Below are 25,138 nucleotides of genomic sequence, written 5' to 3'. Positions count from 1 at the left end.
CAAACTCATATGATCATCATGTGTAACTATAAGTTATGTTCAATCTGATGAAATCTATAAGGATTAAGTTATCAAGATATTGTTAATAACTTTGGTGTAAACGCAGCTTAAGAGCATTTAATTTATTATATGGAATTCTAAATAATAATATTCATGCCAGATTTCAGCAATTTGAAAAATTGCCATGTTCCATGCAATAGAAAAAGACTTCTTGGTGAAAAAAATCTTGTGAAAAATTATGCTGCTCAATTGTTGATTAAATTATTATTTTTGAGCTCTACCAACTCTTTCTTCTTTCAACTGTTTCTTATTTCTTTGTATAAACATATTTTTCATACCCCTTTTTATACCCCTTCACTAACTTACCTGAATCTAACTAAAATACTGTTCTCTTCTAATCTTATTAGTTATACTGAATCGTTGAGAATATTTAATTAAGTTCGTTATTATTTTCTTCTGTTTTCCTTTTTAATTGTAAAACTATAATTATTATATAACTACACGGACACGGACACGTAAGGACAGGACATAATTCACTCTGATGGACAGTATTACAAGAGGCTGTGGTTTTGAACTGCGCGAGGTCTACTGTTCATTGAACTACTAGTCAGCTGATCAATTTCAAAATAATAATACATCACAATGTGGTAGGTTAAATCCAAATTCATATCACATATGGATTTCAAATCATAGTCCTAAACCGAGGTTTATTGTGATAGTGGTTTATTACAATAAGGCTTTGAGCCAAGTTTGCTCAAACCTCTTTTCACACGACACCAACTTTAACACAAACCTTTATTATAAACTAAACCATATATAAATATTCTATATGAAGTCTTTGAAGTGTTTATAAACTTGAGATGAATAGTAACTCAAGCTTCCTCCTCCTCCTCCTACTCCTTCTCCTCCTTGACCTCCTCAACCCTCCACCTACTCCTCCTCCTCCCCCAACTACTCCTCCTTCACCACCTCATCAACCCCTCCTTCTCCCCCACCTACTCCTCCCCACCCTTCTCTTCCTCCTCCTCACCCTACTCTTCCTCCTCCTCCAACTATTCCCCCTCCTCCTCAACTCCTCCTCTCCCTCTTCTACCTTCTCCTTCGCCACCTCCTCCTCTTCCTCTTCCTCCTCGCCCACCTACACCTCCTGCATTACAGATCTGACTCGACTAAAGTTATAAAAATTATAATGTACAGCAGACAGCATTGGAATATTCAAGAAATAGATTGAGAGTCATAAGAAAATATGATTGGACTAATGTGAATAATAGTGCTTACTATTTAATTTAAAAAATCTATCACTTTATTTTTAATCACACAATAATTATAATACAACTTGGATAAAATATAAAAATGAAAAATATAAATGAATGTTTAAATATAGATTGAAATACAAACCTCAGTACCCTTTTAAATTATTTTATCACAACATGATTCAGATATTAAATACCATTTTCAAGTTTGAAAATGAATCTGAATGTTTCAGACTTGAAAATGGCATTTAATGTACGAATCATGTTGTGATAAAATAATTTAAAAGAGTACTGAGATTTGTATTTCTATTTATATTACAAAAAGCCCTAAAGAAAAAGACAAATGAGTGTTTATATGTGATTGAGAAACTACTAGACCAATAAATTATTATGAAAGTTTGGGAATATGTTGTGTGAATAAGTCTTAAGTCTAGTAACACACACATCAATTTTTGAACTTTTTTATGCCATCCTAATAAATTTGATTAAATTGAACAAAATTTGACAAACATATATTATGATGTGATCATGAGTTTGTCAAGCTCCTGGTAGAGTTTATAAGGACGAAAAAAAATTGTTCATTCAAAAATTGATGTGTGTGTGGTTAGACTTTGGACGTTCGATAAAAACTTGTTAGAATTTTTATTGTACAACCAAAACTTGAAGTAGCTTTTAGACACATTGATTCTATATCGTGGACGTGCATTTTCAATTATTTGCTCCAGCTGCTTGCCAGCAGTAACATATTGCCATTTAAAAGCCAAAACATAAACTCCCACACATTTTCTTTTACCTTTGAACCAAATAAAATACAATTTATTAGGTCATGTTTATTTATGACTCGACTGCCTGTGTATCAGCCTGCAATGTAAACGCAATGCTGTGACAACGTCCCATGTTCATGAACATCACAATGTCCTACTTTTGTTTCTGTTTGTCTGGTAGGAATATGCACTCGAAGAAGTGAGACACTCCCTAAAGAAGGAACTTTGAATAAGTTTACCCATTGAATAATCAATATTGTAAATAAGGATATTTATTTAAAAAAAACTCTTATTTTTCTGAAATACAAAAGTTTTTCAAGTTGCCCGATTTGAAAAAAATGTCATAATTAGTTTGTGGTTTATTTCTGGTTCAAAATTTTTCTTAATAACTCAATATCTTCAAGTTTTGAGAGTTTATTGAATGTCATCATTCTATTATATTCGGTTTTTAATCAAATAAAAATTTTTAGTTTTATTTCTGGATTGAAAAAATAACTCAAATCAATTCAAGAGGATAGCATAACCTATCATTTTTATTCATTCATAACTCCACCTTCATTGTATTATCATTCATCCCATCATCATCACCTAGGCTTACAATACTTCTACAAAGTCGCCTTTGTAAAATAATAAGTAATCAATATTATTGATTGATAAATTAACAGGATTGGCTCGTCAAGTGCTTCAAAGGCCTAGAAATCTTTCTAGTTTGATCACCGTATGACTTGTTTATCAATAATCACCTCGGTCGGTCTTCTAAAGCTGCGTTTATACCAAAGTTATTAACAAAATGTTTATTTTTCCGTCCTTATAGATTCTATTAGATTAAACGGATCTTGACAAACACATAGGCACATCATTTGTATGATAAGCTACAGTATGTTCAATCTAATAGAATCTATGAGGAAGGAAAAATAAACATTTTGTTAATAACTTTGGTGTAGACGCAGCTTTAGCTAGCCACTGAAAAGCCTTCCAACGGATACCACCAAATAGTAGCAAAACTGCCTTAAATATTACTAAGAATATTTCTGATATGAATTATGGAGTTGTCTGATACTTTCATTTAGGATGAAACTTTCATTACACATAGGATGTCTAATCTGGCAAGTCAAGTAGTTTATTCAGATCCAGTTATTGCAGATTCGGTTCATAGTTTCCAATACCGTACCTATGATTGACTTGAACTCTTTCCCACTGTCGGTCTTTGTTTAGAGTGGGTTTCGAACTCCCTCACTCTATACGGTATTTTGCCCGGCGCCAATCAATTACTATGAATTGATAAAATTAAACTAATAAAATTGAATTGATTTGAATTGATAAAATTAATTACTTTACTGTAACTTCACTCACTGTGTGGATACTTATATTTCACTCACTGAACTAATAATAGTATTGAAGAAAAAGATAAAGATAGATAGATCAGGGTCGTGTGTAAGGGAATGTATAAAGTGAAAGGCAAAACAAAGGTTAATTATGAATTTATTATTGAACTTTAAATTTATATGAATTTATAAAAATTTGATCAAAAATATAGTAATGATTAGATATAAATACAAGATGATTAAGTTTTTGAAAGTACAACAGTTCAAGTTTTAATTTCATACAACAAATTTTAACAAACAGTTCCTATTTTAACAGGTTACTTGAAAAATAAGATATAAAATCAAAGTATTGAACAACTCTAGTTAAAAATATGATTATAGTCAAAAATAAGAGAATTGATAAAGTATGAAGAATGAATATGATTAGGGGAGCCTTGCTTTAAGAAACTATTATTTGTGCTTAGAAGAAAATTTCAACTGTAAGCTTCAAGAAGTTAATTAAAATTGTATCTACAGATTTGTATTTAGAAGAGCTAAATAATTAAATTTGCTGTTTACTTTGATGCTATGTAATTTGATATAGTTATTTGGGCTTTTTAGGGTGGGGTGGTGTGGATTTTAAATGAAAAAAATTGAAAATTCTAAATACAATCTTTACCTGGCTCAGTCAATTCCCTATAGGATAATTGAAGTCTGAGACCAAAAACTCACTCCTACACTGAACACTCTCCAAAATCCAAGAGACTCACAGCAACTAACAGCAACTCACTGCAACTCTGCCACTAACTGCCACTCAAATGCCACTAACTTGCAAGGCATGGTCTGCCTGTTTATATACTAGAACCACGATTTTCCACCCCTCATCACCCTTCGCCCTCTAGCTCCGCCTACACTCAAACTCTTCAGCTAATATTCTGCTTACAAATTGAATTCAAATATCAATTTGAATTCACTATAATGTTTATTATGTTAAATCATTTTAAACTATGGCTCCCCTTCATTATTAAAACAAATGATATCATATATTTTATCAATATTTAAACTCTGAAGTTTGGATACTGACAATTGAATGCATTGATTTGATTAATACAGTGATCAATCTTATAAATCTAATATTGAAAATACTTCAATAATAAATACATGAACTGAATAAAATACAATACAGTACATCATTACAATTGAGTTGAATAAATCAAATTAATGAGATACCAATTAATTACTAATCAATTAATTAAGCAGGTTTCTCATACTCATTGTCAACATGTTTCAATCAAATATACCTAATTTATTCTATTTACAAATTTGTCCTTAGCCTATGAATTCGGATTCAACTAACTTAATTAGCTTATAATAATATCCATGTGCTGACCACGTGGTAAAATTGTAGCATATGCTGACCACGTGGTTACATTGAAAATTACATATCTATATTTACTTCTCTACTAACTATATATCTATATCGCTATTCACAATCTTCATTCACCTGCCATCAACTTATGCTATAGATATATACAAGGGTTGACACAAAGCACAGTGGGCCATGTGGTTTCTATTGTAAACGTGTCTGTGACTGACGTTAGGAATGCTGTTAGCAAATTTCTAGGAAAGAATGATTTTGTCTCAAACTATTTTCAAAAGAATAATGCCCCAGCATCTGTCTAGGTAAGCTATTCAAATGCATTCTCAATAGTTTCGAGAAACGGTTCTTTTTATTATTCTAGCTCTTCGAGCGTTCATATTCTTAAATACAATATGTTCAGAGCACGTGTTGCAACAAATAACAGAAATCTACAATTTTTAAATTTTAGGAGAGCACGTGGTCGCCATATGTGGCTCAGACTCTTATTGGTAGAGATACGGTATATTTAACTTTGAATATCATATTTTTACCCTTTTGAAAATGAATATTTTTACAAATTTTGAATTTTATTTGGGAAGCTGTCAATTGTAATTAGGAATTGTGAATTGTAATTGAGAAATAGTAAGATGTAAGTTACTTGGGAAGTTGTTAATTGAAGATTAGAAAATAATCCACTTGTCCAACGTCATATTCCATACTTGCATTCTTTGCATGAATTTTAATTCATGAACAAGATCAACTGGATTTCAAATCAGATTTCTTAATTAAAACAAAAACTTCTGACTAACAAATCTTATTACCGCATCTCAAATTGAATTCATACTTTCTCAAATACAATTTACTATTCTTAATATTACATGATGTGATAACTTCTAAAATACAAATGTCTATTCTCAATTATTACAATTGATACTTTCTTGAAATTTAAAAAGGTATAGATTATTACAAGTCTGGTAATACCTACACATTTATAATCAATTCAACCAGATTTTAGCTAATACTTAGCCGTAATAAAAAATAACCATTTAATAACAATAATAATGCTTTTATTAAATCAAGAGCTTTTACAAACACAATGTTGAATTAATACAATATAAAATACCTTTAAATAATAACTTATCCACTGAGTAAACTGAATTCCATTCAATCACAACAATACATGAAAAAGGATTGTCTGTTTCATTGTTAAATCATGACTAAGTGCCAAAAGCCAGTTAAATTTTAATCGTGATTAATTCCAGGAGAGCCTATCAGACAAACCGTCTTATAAAAAATGCCTTTTCTGATTGGTTCTCGTGAAATTAATCACGGTTAAAATTTAGCCGGCTTCTGTATAACTAACATTAATTAGAGATTATTAATATAAAATTTATCAAACAAATATGAGAAAAATAACATTGTAACAAATCATCTGTCTGTAATAATCATTTTAGTAAAAATAGAATATTGCTATTACCCGATTTCATTCTTTACCTATTCTTCCAGTTTTTTTTTAATAATGCAATGTTTCCAAATACCGGTAAGATTGCCTATTAAAATTACGCCAAAGATAAGGCTAAAAACAGCGTTTTGAAGTGCATTATTGCATTTCAAAAATTACACAAAGTACATCTAATCGAAATTTTGTGAAGTTTATAACAAGATAAGCAATGCAATTATTACTGATAAGAATGTACTAGAATAATAATGTTTTAACAAAGTGAAACCGGTGATTAGGTTAGTGATTAGTTTCCATAATGGGCCTACATTTTTAATTCATAATAAATTATTTTAAGTTGCTGTACTACTAACAAAGAATCTACTTTATTATTGTAGCTACAATACATACAGCCTATCTAAATAATCTTCTACATAATTTATTTTATACATTAATACAAATAAATGTGAAAATGATTCAAACTTTTCTTTTAGCTGGCTCTACGTAACGTATTAAATATATATTGTTTTAAATTATTTTCATATAAGTATGTTAAGTTTTAAATCAGTTACCTTTGATTAAGCATGTAAGCAATAAACAGTAACATAACCTTTAAACCGTGAAGTGTAAAGCCACTGTGGTAAAGCTTTTACAGAGTGGAAACGTGGAACGATCCTATCGTTCCACTCAAGTTTATTTTTGTTTACATTTTTGACTGTCGACCAGCTCTCCAGTCGAACAGTTTACACCCACCCATTATATCTATATACAGTGCCTACTACCTCCACCTTTTGTGCAGTTGTAAAAGTGGATGATCTCAGGCAAGTTGGTGTCTTTCTTGAAGCATATTGGAAGCCTTGGTGCATATTGGAGAGGAGAATGACAGTCTTATTTTTCTTGGCTGCATAAGACACCATTGTCAGCTCCCTGTCATATAGAAAAAGTCATGTTTCAGCTGGTCTATTTTTCAGTACTTCAGGTGGAATCTCACGTTTATTCTTGCACAAAGTCCCAACCATTGTGAGCTTGTGGTTTTTCAACATGTCATTGAATAGAAGAAAACTAGTTGTCAACTGTTATATTTCTATTAGTACAGTAGAAGCTCTCTTAACCGACCCCTACGGGACCGGACCGTGGTCGGATAACGAAAAAGGTCATTTTCCCCTGAATCCCAAGAGTTGTTTGTCAATTGTGCAGTATGCTTGTGGGGTGTACAGTTCCTGGCAGTGTTGATTGAAATTTTCCCATAAATCACGAATGGCAGCAAAGGGATCTGTCTCCTTCCTAGCAGCTCGAGTGTCTTTTTGGTCAAATCTTAGACAATTGATTAGGAACTCAAATCTTCGGTGTGGCATAATGGATCTTGTAATTCTCAAACCTCTTGATTCATGCCAAAGTAGTTCAGATCTCATATGATTTTGCTTTTGGGCACCAAAGTAGATTAGAAGCCCAATTAAAGCTTTGATTTCATTGAATGATGTCTCACCAATGCAACTCTGGTTTTTGTAATTTACTTTCTGCACAGCAATTTCTTGATTAGTGAAATTAACTATGCTATTAATCATGCTCTCATCTATGTATAGGCCAAAAACCTGTGCTGGATTTGTTTCACCCTTTGCAGCTCCTTTGGGAGAAGGCTTTAGTAAGACTATGTTCCTTCTTGGTGTTCTTCCAACTCGCTCAGCATGCTTTGTTGCCCAACGGTATTTATTTTTACCCCATAGTACTTTCTTTTTCACTTGGATTACATTTATGGGGAGTGTTTGTTCAACTTCATCATCACCTGATTCCATACCAGCCTCCTCTTCATCTTCCTGGTCTTCTTTATCTCCATGAACTTGAAATTCTTGTGTTGCTTCCTCTTGTCTAGGCCGTTTTCTTGTATGATGTGTTGTGGTTTCTGCTTCTTCTTCCTCCTCTACTGAGGACAAACTCATCCTCAGATTCATCAGGTGAATGAAGGTCTGACTGAACATCATCTTCTTCCAAAAAGTCTTTTCCACTTTCACTATCTGACTTGTCTTCAAAATACTCAGGGTCAGAGAGACGAGCTAACTCACTTAAAATGTCTTCCTCAGTTTCTAATATATCCATAATTAATATAGTCTAAAAAATACTTGCTAAAATCCACATAAGTCTACAAAACCGTAATATGTACCCTTGTAGAAGAACTCACACTAACCGTACACTGGGGAACTGAGTACCCCAACAACGTTATATGGAAAGAATGCAATGCGTTACAGAACAGGTAAATCAAGCAACTGGCAGCTCTGCTATGTCGAGGAAAAGTAATGGGAGCTAGCTGTGTCACCACATAAAATTTACAGCAAAACAAAAATTCCCTGGGGCACTGAGTGCCCCGGTGTATGGTTCCAGGGTTAAAAACATACAAATATTTAAAAAGGGATCTTGTGCTCTATAGATTGGTAGCTGTTCCCGGTGACCTCTGACAAGCAAGTGGGCTTTGATCTACCCCTATTCTTTCCACGACCATACTTCCATATTTTCAAATTTGCATATCATTTAAATATTCAATTCTGAATGGAGCTGGTCCTAGCCTCACTACTATGCAATAACATGATTCAATATAGTCCGTGCTAATCTGCTAGGTTATTGCATAAAGAGCAAATATTATAATTTTTAATTAATCATTTTATATCTGTTACATAAACTGGGTACTGTCTAGTTTACAAATTCTTATCATTCATATAATAAATAATGTATATTTTTGGATTAACTCGCTTTTACCACCAGTCAGTTACTGTATTTTGATTGGCTTATTCTAAAATTACAAATGCATTCATGCGCTGAGTAGGATATACCACATTTCCTTAATATTTTTATTTATTTTACATATTTTGTGCATGCACATATGACATAATAAATATTTTTTTTAATGTTTTTCCTTTTACATTAACATGCCATGCTTGTTACCAACCCTCTGATCACATTTTAAGTGAATGCTATTTGTATGCAACTAAATTTGCCACAGGTGTCTGGTTACTTTTCAATTTATACGGCTTGACCGATTATTTAGGTTGCCGACCAGTAAGTATCATAGAACCTAACCTCAAAAATTTATTATTTTATATAATTGAATAAATAGCAATAATATTTTCCTTTTCATTTGGCTGTTCAAAACTGTAGCTTGGATACCCATTATTATCTAATCTTGAGTTTGTTGACCTCGCACCCAGCGATAGCAATACAGCTGTTTGTTTGAGACCTATAAAATCTTTTCATTTAGTGATTTTGATATCTATTCAAAATTATAATCTTACAATATATATACATATGCTTGAATGCAACTGATTCTAATACAATACGGTACATGACATAATATACTGACCTGCCGATTACTTGCTGGAGACCTCTTATTGTGCAGTATAAATTGTCACAAAATTATAGTCACCACTCAACTTTCCAACTGCCTGAGAACAGCGATTCTTGGTCTACTTAAATAGTCTCAGGAATTTCAAACCAAAATTAGAAATGCTTTTTTAAAGATGTGACAATATCTTTTTTTAATTTTATTTTTGTATTTATCAAAAATTAGTTTCCATTGTTTGTGGCTCGAATAACTTTATTTGTGGTCTATCATAATAGACTATTAGATTATTAGTTTCAATATTCAAGTTGATTGGTACATTTTGAAATGACGTTTTGTCCGAGTCAATTCTTGTAAGAGCCGTTCGCATACATTCAACAAAAACTTTAAAACATGATAGTCTTCTGCTAAGATATTATGTTTGTGTTAGCCTATCCAAAATAACAAATTAAAAGTTTGAATGGACTTGAAATATATGACTTTTCGTACATATATGGTAATCATAAACTTCATTATGGATGAGCACCCATTAAAATTATTGATATTTGTATATACAATCACAAACAGATATCGATCTTCACCGAATAATGTGTTTTCCTTAGTGAGATAAGGCCTCAACGAAGAACGAAATACTTTAAAAGAGAAGGATAATGCTTAATCACTACTTATTTCAAAACCGTTATTTATTTGAAGCCCGGTTTCTAGGACACTTTTTAAATTTAATGGACCATTGCACCTATAGATTTAATAACTGTCCTAGGAACGGGGCCTTCTATTTATGATAATTTATTTATTGATTTCAGCCCGTATTCAACAACAAGTTCTAGACAAATTACTGACTTATTTGAGACTGCAATTTGAATATATGATTAAAAACAATAAAAGTCGAGAAAGTGTCTATTATGTGGTAAACATATTAGGCAACAAATATTTAAAAAATTGGGTTATGAAATTAACACTCAACTTAGAACTATTTCTTTACTTTTTGACGTGGCGAAGCTTGGATAGAAATGTCCACTCTACCATTTAACCACGTCGTGAACAAAACAGATATTGTTACAGTATGCAATGCATGTCATATGTTTCAGCGATACATAGGCTATAGGCTGAGGCCATAGACAAAGAAACTGTTATAAAAAATAACGGAAGTGGAAGCATTAAGCTGGATACCAACATATAATTGACAGTGAAAATATAATTATTGCCAAGAGCTATAATTGGACTATTCGCATTCAGCCGGCCTAGCGAGTATGAAAAATACCATTATAACTTATGGGAATTATATTTTCAATGTTTGGGAATCCAGCTTCAACACACAACACGGGTTTGTTCTAAGAATCTTCTAGGAACGTTCTCTGGGAAGTTATACCAATACATTGGTTAAACGTGGCATTACATTTTTGGTTCTTCCAGTCCCAAGGTTCCATTATTTGCAGGATCCCAACTTGGGGTCATACCAAAGCATTGTGTTCACATTGTACTGAAATTTTCAAGATTAATAGTGAATGAGATACAATAAGCAATCGATTTTTATACAAGAGTTTTTATTAATTATTTTACAGTAAAATAAATTGCAGTATTTGATTTTATTGAAGAAAAAATATAACGATTATTGAAATGAACAACATTATTTCAGATAAATGTATAGCAATAAAAGACAAATAGTGAGTTTCAAAGCATTTTCAACAACATGAAAATCGTCCTCACATAGAACACACTTTCCTTGTTCTTTAGTTTCATTCATATACGCATATTTTGATGAAGATAAATTACACCAATAACTTTATAAAGATAAATAGTAACTTCGAGTAATGAAAACGTTTAGAAACATCAACTATTTCAATATGAATAATTAAACTATTATAGGATAGTAACAATAGTATCAAAATATTACATAACATTATGATAATTTATTGAACATCAATCACACAGAAATACTTTTATATTTGAATAACATCGAGAAATGTCAAATGTCATAGTCAAGTAGTAGTATTTCCACCAAATAGTTCAATAATAAATAAGTAGGCTATATTTTAAGGCACTGGGGGAAGACACAGAAGTGCAGTACGAGAATAATAATTATTTATCGTTAATCTACTAGTAATATTAATTGAATTATTAATTGATTTAATTAATTAATTGAATTTCCAACAGACACATCTACAGTAATAGGAAATATCTTCCGGGTTACAATAATATTTACATTTTGCAAAACGTGATATAATTACTATCATCATTATTAGGGCAAGTTGAAGGTTGAAAATCTATTTGGAACACACAATTTATAATTATATGGTTCTATCTTCTAACATCTTTTTCTTCTTCTATATAATATGGAGATGTAATTCATTCAAAATTAACTCTGAATACGGTTCACATAACAGGATATCAAATATCAATAAAAACATTGAATCCTTTAAAATAATGTCTAAATAGAATAACATGCCTGGGAATATAGAAAAAATTGAACGATCAAAATAATGGAATGTTTCATATAGAATAACATGCCTGGAATATAGAAAAAATTGAACGATCAAAATAATGGAATGTTTCATATCAGTTCTTAGTTATGGCAAAACACGAGATTTGATTCAAACCTATTTTTAAATAGAGCAATCTGATTAATCGGGTTTTTAACATGAATCTCAGCCATAAAGGGCAAAAACCAGTGAATTAATGGAAAACTTCCCGGATTATTTAGACTCAAATCCATGATAATATAATTTAATATATCTTGGAATGTTATTAGATTGGAACTTACAGAAAACTTATTCTTTTTTTATAGATGGATTTCTAATAAGATTAAATAGCATGTTATAAAATAATACTAATATTAATGGACATAGATAGGAAGTAGGTTACAATGGTTTGTTCAATAAATCTATATTGATAGAATAAGAATGAGTAATATTCTATTAAAAATATGTACATAAGTCAATATAGTTCTGAAGTATAGATTCCGAAGGAAATTTGGACCAAACACAAACTGGAATAAATTTCAAAAAAAAGCTATTATGTACAGAAACACTATTCAATTAAAAGACTTACTGCTGCGAAAGTAGCGATTTGAATGGATTTCTTCAGCACATACAATAATTTAGAATGAATCTTGTGGAAGATGATATTGGGAATTCGGTGAGTGAAAAAACTTTTGATTATAAATTTTGATAGATTTGATACCGAGACTCAATTTTATCACCTATTGGAAAATGTTAAGACAGGTCACAAAGCTGGAAGTAATCTGGGATGCAATATTATATTGTTCTTAAAATTGCTACAAACAAATTTCAATACAGTAAAAATAGATGAGCAAGTATTTAACTATACTTTTCGGAATATGGTTAAATAGTAATGTAAACCCAACCCTAATATTACTCTAAAATCCTTACACATGATAAAAAAGAATTGTTTAATCTTTCAAACAGTAGTTAAGTCCCCTTAACTAACTTAATTTGAATACGGCAAGATAATCTAAATCATAGTAAACTGGACCGAATATATATTGCATGGACTCAACATATAAAAATAGATTTCATTGAGCTATCATTAATGACTCTATAATATTTAAATGCTAAAATTATATCAATATATTCAAGTAAGCAGTTTTATAAAAGATCGAGTTTACTTCTGTTAGGCTACTATGAAAATGTATATTTACAATTATTCTTAACCTAATTGAATTCACTTAACAACTATCTCTTCAAGTGTTACAGTTCTAACACAAGAATCATCTATTTAATTTTAGATTTTGCAAGAATTTTCTTTAAAATGTATTTACAAAAACAAACAAAAAACTTTTAAACCAAAAACACAGAAGTATAAAAAGTTATTACATAGAAGCGATTACAATTATTAGTAATTTACTTAGACTGTTGAAAAATTTCTAAATTGACACTCCAAGTTTATTTTGAATAGTAATATGGGGTTATCATCTGCGACCAATAAATATGTAACAGTCTTTTATAGGATACTAAACAGACCGTTTAATATGAATTATTTCTTAGTTACTGAGCTTTCATTATGAATTGATTCATAAGCTATAAAAGGCTATGAATAGAAAAAGTTTAATAAATCACGTTACAGTTACATATAAGCGAATTAGTATCAATGGTGGCAGAATGTCTATTTGGGAAGGAAAACACAAAATTTAATGAATTGTGATGAATGAAGGTATGAAATATTTATTTAAAAATGAGTAAATAACAATCTCCACACACCTAAAAAAGTGGATTTTACACCATATTAAATTCTACCAAAAAGTGACAAGAGTTTCAAATGCTCAACACGAATTGGATATTGAGAAAACTATCAAAAACGTAGCACATACATAAATTTATCTGAAGGAAAAGTAAAAAAATCCAAATAATAGTCATATTTCATTCAAGTTGTTGAGTTGAGTTTTAAACTTTTATTGAATGAATTTTATGACGTTAATTGAATGAGATCTCAAAAGATCCAAATGGAAAATTACTGTTAGAATGAAAAATCGATTTTTTGACAGATAAAACATTCAAAACAAGAAATATCCAAATGAAAAATTCCTGTTAGAATAAAAAATCGAATTTTTGAAGGATAAAACATTCAAATCAGAAAAATCTAGTATATATCTCAATCGACAAAATGCTATTATGAAAATTATTATTCATAATAAAGGATACTTCTAGCCAATAACCTTTTATGAGGGAGAATATTCTGCAGTGATACCATTAAATTATTTTGATTTTACATGAAAATGTCTATTCTTATAAAATGAAAAAGCTATACTAACTTGCAAATAAACTATTATTACACTTGTTGATATGGAATAAATCATGTAATAGCAAGGCAACAATGACAATCAGTGTTAACCTAACCAGCATTTATGCAATAATTATTATACTGTACTAAAAGTTGATTTTCTCGAAAATGAAATGAATATTATTAATTTGAAAGCTTGAATTATCCCATACTGAGCTACTCTTATAATCTAACACATATTCTATAGATATCGGTACATTTGTTTCAAAATATCTCATCAAGAATATGTATGGAGGAAAAGCTATTTTTGTTACATATGAAAAAAAATCCCTAATAATAAGATATAAGGCAGTTTAAAAGGGCTAAAATAGAGTTAAAACTAACTAAAAACCAGACCTAAGACTCTTAAGATATTCTGAACAATTTTCTCCTATATAAGTAAAAATATTAATGAAATGTAGAAAAAATAATAATATTATTTTAGTATCCTGTTGAAAAAACTTCACAGAAAATTGAGTTAGGATGACTGAATTTTTTTAGGATGGAATATATTATGTATTTTATAGCATAGCTGTCGATTTAAGCTGCTGTTTGTAAATAATTAAGATTCAAGTCAGATGTTACAAAGCAATATACTCCCAAAAACATATGGAAAAAATAATTTAACATACGGTAACGCTAAAAGTAAATAGTAATATACATACACCATACAACATCAAATTATTCCCCCTTCCAATGCTAGTAACCATGGAAATTAATAAAGTACGAATACTGGACAGATAGAAATATTTATTGACAATTATCGTAATTGACTAATGTACCAGAAATATCCACAAATAATTACGATGGAATAAATAATTTTATATTTGATTTTTTTAAATCAAAGGAGAAAACTCTTAGTTAACCTTACTAGCTTTCTTTATATTGAATAAGTTAAACATTCTGATCAGCACAAACATATTTTCGAAGAATTAAAAAATATTGAAACTAATGTCAAGTAGTAGAACGACATTAGTATTTAAAAACTTTGTAATTCCTATTAAAAATATAATAAAACAGATTATTAAGCTATCATAAAATATGGAAAATATTGTTATTTGCGGAAAGCCTCGTTGCCTGAGTTGTTAAGGGGACTATTGCACGGTCAAAAGTCTTTGACAGCTTTTATCAGATTCCTTTTAGACCCGTGCAAACATTCAACTATTATCGAACTTTAAAGATTTTTAATAAACACTATTCATTAAAGGGTCTAAATTATAATCGATTCCTAGCAGTGGAAGGGATATTTGCACATATTAACCTAATTTGATCAAACTGTTGATTGATCGTTAAATATTACTACTATTATTAAAATTGAGAATATAATAACAATCTAGTTGAACTCGAAGATTAACACATTCTTATTCTTTGTTCACAACCACGAGTAAGCTTTTAAAGCTACGTATAGCTTTAATAGAAATGTTCAACCTAAAATTAAGCATCCTTCCAACATTCATAGCATTAGAGGCTCAAAAGAAAGTTTTATATTTTGGTTAATTATGTAAATTAAAGCAGCCATGTTGACGGATGGAGTCTGAAGCAGAGTATGTTTGTTAAACAGAGGATGATTTAGATGGCTTGCTGGACATAGTTAGCTGGCAACATTCCTGTCTGGCCAGTTCGCTGGACGGTACCAGTCATCCAGCCCTCATCGATCGGCGTACAGTTCACTATCAGGTCACCGTCCAGGAAGGACACCTCGTCTCTGTCCTGTGCTTCATAGTCGTACATTGCTCGGTACACGCGCTGCAATACCAATTCCTTACATTAGCTAAGTAAAAAGTTGAAAATTAAGATGTTTTAGGCACTTTGTAACTTCACAACTAGTGTACTGTGAAAGTACTGGTCAACAGGTGTTATCTATTCAAACTTCCTAGAGTAGAATACCTGGTTGTCTGTGAGTTGCCATTACAGTCAAACATTTTCCAACTTTTATCAAAGATTTAGTTTCCTATTGAATTCCAATTAAACAACAAAATACCATATTTTATTCAAGATTTGGTTTCCTATTGAATTACAATTGAAAAACTAATAATTTCGATCTTCCATAGAATAAGATGTGATAATGTAATAGTCCTTAAAGTCTAATAGTGAATCAGATCTTTGATTGAATTGGCGAAAAATGTTTAACCATGTGCAACTCTCACACAACGAGGCACTTGTTGGCGAATACGGCGTTCAACTTGTATAGTTATAGCATAGAGAAACAATAGCGTAAGTAGATATCCCATGGTATAGGGTGTTTATGTCGCAACCTTTACTGTTATCTCAAGCCGATTACTGTCGATTATTGTCAATTTTAACTGTTTTGTTGGAGTGATTGTGTATGAACGGCACAATTTGAGAGACTACCAGCGTCACACAGCTGCATAGGAAAGAACTATGTGAACTATCGGCTTGGGATAACAGTAAAAGTTGCGACATAAACGCCCTATACCATGGGATATCTACTTATGCTATCGTTTCTCTATGGTTATAGTTACTGTAGAAGTTACTTCACTGTGTTTCTACCCCATTTATGGTCTTTCAACACTAACACCTGGGATCCAGTATGATGTGCGATCAGTGACCTTGTTTGACCTGTTTGAATTCAGTGGAAATGAATCACTTGGCCTTCATCTGCAGAGAAAGCCCCGAGCGCCCGAAACTTTGAAAACTATCATATTATAATAAGTATTATAATAATACTTATAATAGAAGTCTTAATAATACTTATAGAAGCCCCAAACGTCAGAGACTTAAATTTAACGAACTTTGAATACTATCATATTATTACTTGATAAAGTAAACCTAATCTTCCAAAACGATTTCAAGAGCACAATTTCTCAAAGTTCAAAAAAAAAATCATCATTCCAACAATTTCTCAGCTAAAGGCTCAGTTTCTAAAACACTTATTAAATCGAATGGAACATTAAACCCTATGAACTTGATAATCCAATGAATTTAATATGTATCCTCGAAACAGGCCTTAATCAGTCACGTTGACTGTTAATCGACCTTATCATGAATCAACTTTCTGTGTTGTGCAAAAACAATTACAAGTCGTTTAATTTAGTATCAGGGATTAGACTATTGAAACCTGTTTTAGGCGTCAATTTCTTTCTCTGTCTACCAATAAATCTTTCCCCTAATCAGCTGCTCCTGCCAATCATCTTTCAGAAATCACGAATTTGGTTCCATGCATATCAACTCAAACTGCCAGCTGTTCCCCATAAACAGAGAACTACGGTACCACGTGGAAATATTATTTTTAAAACTAATTTTATCCAACCCCATATTATTTTCAATTATTATATTCCCCATAGTGATCAAAACCTTGCCGATTAAAAAGCTGGATTGCCACGAACACATCAGTGTAGGTGTTCGGTCAAATGAAAATATAATTGCCATACATTCTAATGGGACTGTGGGACTGTTCCTACTCAGCCCGTCGAGTATGAACTCGTAATTTATGTATGTAAGTATGGCCCCATTAGAACTTACAATAATGTCCCATAATAACTTATGGGAATAATATTCTTGAAAAGTAAAATTCGCAAAGCCATTTACATTTTTTACCAATTAAACAAAATTCTATCACTAAAAGAGCTACGAAATATATATTTTTCTTATGTTCAGTCACTTATCGAAGTGGGAATTTTAGCTTATGGGGTGCCTATAAAACATTACTAAAACCCTTGGAAGTTACACAGAAATCTATTATTAAAACAGCATTAAGAAAACGTATACGCACTCCTACTGATGAAATGTTTGAAGAATTCAATGTTTTAAGTATAAGGCAAATTTATGTAAGAAATATATTATTATACATGTACAAAAATCATAAAGATATGTTTAAGAAAATTGAGCACAGCTATCGAACTCGTTCGTCAGAAGCAATAGGAATTCAAGTTCCAAGGCTAGTCAAAACTCATTCCACTACTAATACTTATTATATAGCACATTCCATTATATAATACTTATTATATCGCACACACTCTGTATAGAAATCTGCCTGAAAATCTACGTAATACCGAAGGTAAATCCAAAAATATTTATAAAAAAATGTTAATGACTGGTTAAAGGAGATTGGGAGGACAAATATAGAAGTGATAATTCATTCATTGTATAAATAAAGCAAATGTCGTGTAATGATAGTCCAAATTTAACTCTAAATGTTTACATCTTTTATACTTAAAATCCTTTAAACTTCAAATTTTCTCTGATATTAATACCTGGTTTACCCAAGAATGTGATAGATGCAAGTATGGGGACAGTCCGACGTTAGCCAATCATCGCCAAGACCCTCTTCCACACACAGGCTTTGCCTTTGTGGAGAGTTTTCATGAAGTTTTTTAAAATATAATGTTGTATTTTCTGGAGCTACGATATAATAACAACTAGATTTAGTTATAATGATTAATTATTTAGTTCAACTGTAAGTTTTATTTATGACTGTTTGGTTGCAGAAGATGTAACGTTGTTGTATAATATGAATATTTGTACCCTGAAATCATGATAATAAAAACCAATTTGATTTGATTTGATTTTGATTTATTCACATTGTACAAGTGCACATTCACTGATACTGATTTATAGGATTCCACCTAGTGTCGTATAAAGAGCACGATTCTATACTCGCTTCTGATCCATTATTTAATTATAATAATTTGTATGTGGTGGTAACTGACCCCTGAAGTCCGCGTATGATTTGCAGAGGGAGCAGGAGCACCACCTTGGTTGTATTCTGAACCCAGCGAGCCATAGAAATCGTTAACTGGGTCCAAGTCTGCTATCGAACCAATGCGTCGTCCTTGAGGAGTATTAACTGCGAAAGAAATCACCAATAAAAATCTATCATTCGAGCAAATCATTCAATAGTTAATGCTCAATACTACAACAAATATGAATGGAATTGATATCGAGCTCTAAGATTGCAGGCAAATGAGTTATACGATTTAGTTGAGAGTAGTAGTTTGATCACTTGATACTAAATGTCCAATATTACAGAAAGTAGTAAGAAACTATGAGAATAAAACTGATCATAGGCTCTTATAACAAGTAGTTTTCCATCGGGATGAGAAAGTTACACTCTAGTCCTAATCAATCAATCTATTTATTCAAAACATACATCAAAATGTACATGAATGCGTCTTTCTTTATTTATTATTTTCATAAAAATAATAAAATAAAAACATCAAAAATAGGTAGTCTAAATACATAATTTACATTTTTTTGCTGTAAAACTTGATTTTATTTTTTTCGTACTGTATTCAATATTTTACTTTGCCTATTGTTCTAAGAATTTAACGGCAATAAAATCATATTTATTTATTATTTAATAAGTTGGCACTATAAAATTCTTCACAACTGTACAATTCCAATTCCACGATATACTTTTTCAGTTTGTTTTTAAACCTTGTAATATCTTTCTCTTGATTAATACTAGTAGGAAGGTGAGTAATGAATTTGATGCCTATATAGGTTGGGCTTTGTTTGTACTTCTCTTTACTGTGTTCTTTGATAATAAAGTTGTTCCTATTTCTTGTATTATAGTCATGCACACTAGATTGCCTGGGGAATTCGTCATCATTATTTTTTACGTGTAATATTGTTCTGTAAATATAAATGCCATACGCCGTCATTAATTCCAACTTTTTAAAAAATTTCCTGCACGACTCTTGTCTATTTAAATTATCTTAATTAATTTTCTTACTGCTTCTTTTTGGAGTTTTAATATCCTGTTCAAATTAAATGTACTAGTCCCACCATAAATCTCAATGCCATATGAAATATGAGAGTGGACAGTTGCATAATACACGGATCTCAAAGATAATAAATCACAAATGGGTGCCAGCCTCCTAAGTGCAAATATTCCTGTACTTACTTTTTTACATACTCTTGATACATGCTCCTCCCAATTGAGTTTGTTATCTAGATCTAGACCAAAAAGTTTTATGTTCTTTAGGTTAACTGTACTTTTTCTATTGGGATTTCTACAGGTGAAGTGCACAAATTTCGTTTTATCATTATTTATCAATAGGATCATTTTACTTGAAACGTTTTTTAAAAACAATATTGTGTCATTACATTTTCTTTCGAAAATATCCAAGTCTTTGTCGAACATGCTTAAACTAATATCATCAGCATACATACAAAATTTAGTATTTTCAATTACATCTTTCGCATATTTTGGTAATCCCCCCCCCCCCAAGTAGCAAAGGAACAAAAATAGCCCCAAAACAGATTCCTGCGGAACAGAGTGGTTCATGTATCTTAAACTAGATTTAATATCACTTTTCAAAATATGTAATATTATTGACTTCGACCCACCAAATTCTATCCAGAATCCATGATTCTATCCAGCTGAGCTCTTTTTTCAAAGTCCATAAGTTTCTAGTTTTTTAAATAATATTCTGTGATCTACAGAGTCAAATGCTCTTGTATCTAGGAAGGTGCCGACTATTCTGTACCCTTGTCCAATTTCTCTAGAATATTTTCAATAAACTCTATCGAGGCAGTTGTTGTAGACCTGTTTTTTCTGTAACCATACTGTTCCGTGTCTAGTAATTTGTTGGTTTCAAAATAATTAATAAGCTGTATTATCATACTTTTTCAAATATTTTTACTATTGAAGGTTGAATTGCTAAAGGTCTATAATTTAAAGGATCGTAAGGATCTCCTTTTTTAAATACTGGTATAACTTTTGATACTTTTAGTTCATTTGGATACTTACCAACTATGAGTGACGCCTTAATTACATAATTAACTAAGAAACACAATTAACTATTATATTAGATCAATCACTTGATGGTAAATGCCAAATATCACAGGAAATAGTCTGAGAAGATATGGATGAAAATGATAATTGGATCTAAAATTGCAAATAATACAATAGAATAGATGTTTATTTCATTGAAACAATTTCAAAATACAATAATTACACTTTTTATCAATTGAATGACAATAGAAAATACAATAGTTAAAATATGTTTATTATGGCAATACTATGATAGAAGTATCTATAAAAAGTAAGTCACAAGTAAAAGTTTTTAGTGATTTACTTTTTATAGATACTTCTATCATAGTATTGCCATAATAAAAATATTTCAATTAAGTTATTGTATAGTACTTTCTATTGTCATTCAATTGATAAAAAGTGTAATTATTGTATTTTGAAATTGTTTTGATGAAATAAACATCTATTTTATTCTATTCTAAGAATAAACTGAACAATACATTACATACAATAAGTTATTGATACGATTGTTCTCTTGACATCGAATGCCCACTATCATACCATACTTCTTCAATAATCAATAATACCATACTATATATAAATCAATCATAGCTGATATTAATTCTTCTCGATAGAGTGTTTTTAATAGTTTCAATAGCATACTAAATATTTCACACTTAAACCTACTGCAGTAAGTATTCTGTTAAAATACGAGGGCTATTATGTAGAAAAATAGTATTTTTTGCTCTTTCAAAAGTATATATAACAATTATTGCCTCATTAAATCTTTTTCATTTATTAGAAACCGTTTGTTACTTTCTAAATAGCCTTCGCAGATATAGGTACTCTGTGTGCTCTGTATACTCATATTTGAGTCAAGTATCGAGTATAACTTATAGTAGGCCTACTGTGAATAGATATCGTATAAATTATAAATTTGAGTATACGCTAACACGAGCGTATAAATATTAAACACTCAAATAATATCCAGCATATTGTTAACCTAGATCTAAATACATACAGAGTGGGTGAAAAGTATGAGAACGGCTTAATATCTCATACACAGAGGTAATTTGACGATGGGTGTTTATTGGAGATCCTACACAAAATGATAATGCTACTTTAATATGATTTTAAAAATCTGGTCTGCCATCTTGGATCCGCCATTTTGAATGCAAATCAATCTTTTTGAATAATGGTCATGCAATACATGATTTCAATACGGAATTTCAAGAAAAAATGAATGGCGAAAACCACATATCGATATCTCAAACCGTTTCGAAGATATTCACATTATTAATCAATAATATTCAAAGCAGAAAGAAAAGAAAAAAGTATGAGAACGACTTAGTATCTCATAAAACAATGTGATTATTTCAAGGTGGGTGTCATTGGGGATACTACTCAAATTGAAAACACTACTTTATTATGACTTTAAAAATCTGGTCCACGATCTTGTATGCAACTTAATCAACTTAATCTTAAATAGGAAGATGGTCATACATGATTTCAATATGGAATTTCGAGAAAGAATGAATGGCGCAAACCGCATATCGATATCTCATACCATTTGGAAGATATCCACATTATTAATCAATGCCATGGGAGTCAGAAATGAAATACATAAGTTGTATTGATTGATAATGGAATATCTTACAAACGGTATGAGATATCGATCTGTGGTTTTCGCCATTCATTTGGTCTTGAAATTCCGTATTGAAATCATGTATCGTATGACTGCCTTCCTATTCAAAAAAATAAAGTTGCATTCAAAATGGCGGATCAGATATTCTAAGTCACAGTGAAGTAGTGTTTTTGATTTGAATAGGATTCCCAATCACACCTACCGTCAAATTATCTTTGTGTATGAGATATTAAACCGTTCTCATACTTTTTCTTTTCTTTCTGCTTTGAATAGTATTGATTAATATTGTGAATATCTTCGATGTGGCTTGAGATGTCGATATGTGGTTTTCGCCATTCATTTTTTCTTGAAATTCCGTACCGAAATCATGTATCGCATGACCACCTTCCTATTTATAAAAATAAAGTTGCATTCAAAATGGCGGACCAGATTTTTAAAGTCATAGTAAAGTGGTATTTTGAATTTGAGTCACTAGTCACTAGTCACTAGTCTGGGCGCAAATGTCATTCTTGGTAATTTTTGAGTAACAGCCGTGGAACATGTCTCAATTTCTTCGTTAGGTCTAACATAATAAGGATCGTGATGATGATGATGAGTCGAAATCACAGGCAAACACCTCGGAAACAAGATGGCCGCCAAAATTTTCAGGGTTTTGCTATATCGCTTGTATTTTAATAACCGTTCAAGACATTCAACCGTTTTTGTGGACAAAAATATTTTTAAAATCTTCCTCTACAATTTTTGTTCTATAAAATTTTCCTCTAAAACGCATATTTTTTTAGTTATAACCTTCAAAAGCCCAAAAACTTTTTTCCTAAATTTGTTCAAATTTCATCCCATTATAACATTTTTGTGCAAGAGATACAGAGGAATTTCAAATCTATGAGATCTAGAGCGTTTTTTCAACAGTTCAGTTCGGACAGCCGATGAGTTCGTATCGTTTGTTATCGCTCTGTGAAACGAAAGCTCGGTAACAAGTTAACGCCAGCCGCCTGCCGTATTCTCCTATTAACTGGCTTAACCTAAAATTTAATCATCTACTTTACGAAGTTCCAATTAGTATTTTATTTATTTAAAGTGGTTAAATCACACATTAACCATGGCAGATATGTGTTTAAAATGTAATAAGTCCGTTACAGTGCTTAAAGATAGTGTGAAGTGTTCAGTTTGTGATGCCCGTTATCATATGAAATGCAGTGGCCCTGTTAATAAACATGGGGAATGGAACTGCGAAAAATGCTCTACTGAAAATTCCTCTACACCTTCATCCGCCAGTAAACAGGTAGAAGACTATAATTCCAATCTGGAAATTTCAGAAATTAGAGAAAAGTTCGCGGAAGTTACTAGTAAGTGCGAAAATGCGTGCAAATCAGTCGAACTCGTGCTCCAGGAGAACTCTCAACTTAAAGAGGAGCTACAACAAGTGAAAGGTGACTTAAAAGACTTGCAACAACACACTCGCAAAAACAATATCCTTGTGTCGGGTGTGCCATTAACGAAAGGGGAGGACATGTTTACCGTTCTAGATGCTGTTGCCAGAGCAATTAACGTTAACTTTAACGAATGGGACATTTCTGCGGCTCATAGGTTACCGTATAGGAAAAACGCCAATATGCCGCCCTCAATTGTAGTCAATTTCACCTCAAGATTCACGAAGTCGAACTGGTTATCAGCGAGGCGATTCAAGGGTACGCTTACAGCTAACGAACTAAACAGCCACTTTCCTAATACTCCAGTTTATTTGAGCGAGCATCTCACTCCAGAGACACGATCACTCTTTAATGCAGCTAGACAACTAGTGAAGGACAAAAAACTAACTTCTGTTTGGACCAGAGACTGCAAAGTTATGGCTAAGGTTGCCGTAGGTCAACGTGCGATTCGGGTCTTTCATACGGAGCAAATCGCTGAGTTACGCGGAAACGACAACTCGAACTATATTGCGGATGACAACACCCAGACAACACCCATGGATAATCAACAAACATCCCATTAACTAGTCTATTTTCTGATATCAGAAAGTGATTGAAAATATAATTTTTGCTGAAGATAAAGTAATATATATAATTTTTTTTTTTCTTAGAATGCACTAATTATATTTTTTATCATTAATACACTTTTTAGGGCCACATTCATACGATGAGAGTCTTGCATGCGTTAAAAATTTAAGTGTATAATGTGCATATACATATTTATTTTAGTTTTCAGTTTATTTAATATACATATTAAATTTAATTAAGTGGAACCGCTATTCAATATTAAACTAATTTTTCAACTAATTATCAAATGATTCAAAAGATTATATATTTTTTTTTAGTAAAACTAATGATATTACACTATAGGCTATTGTCCTGTGTCTACAGACACAAAGAAATCGTATATGAGAAATCGTAACTTTTATTAACGTAGGCTCTCGAATCAATTTATTATTTTGACGGAAAATAGGAAATTGTACTCTTTAATCTAAAAGACTCCACAATTGATATTCTCTTACTTAAATCTGTCTCTATTAAAATAATTGTGTACTGAGCATACTGTAATGAGTAGATTAGAAT

General features: G+C 31.3%; 1 protein-coding gene across 1 annotated transcript in view; it reads right to left on the bottom strand.

Moving 5' to 3' along the window:
- Positions 1-10,974: 10,974 nt before the first annotated feature.
- LOC111051373 (LIM and SH3 domain protein Lasp) overlaps positions 10,975-25,138 on the bottom strand; it is a gene marked incomplete at its 5' end in the record, with an annotated part of 53,786 nt that continues 39,622 nt past the window's right edge. Inside the window, 2 exons of the mRNA XM_039441862.1 lie at positions 10,975-15,969; positions 18,894-19,071. Coding sequence (XP_039297796.1) covers positions 15,793-15,969; positions 18,894-19,071 — 355 coding nt within the window. The remainder of the gene's footprint in view (positions 15,970-18,893; positions 19,072-25,138) is intronic.

The sequence above is a fragment of the Nilaparvata lugens genome, chromosome X (genome assembly GCF_014356525.2).
Source record: "Nilaparvata lugens isolate BPH chromosome X, ASM1435652v1, whole genome shotgun sequence".
In the NCBI taxonomy this organism is placed as follows: Eukaryota; Metazoa; Arthropoda; class Insecta; order Hemiptera; family Delphacidae; genus Nilaparvata; species Nilaparvata lugens.
This window is presented reverse-complemented; position numbering and strand designations above follow the sequence as displayed.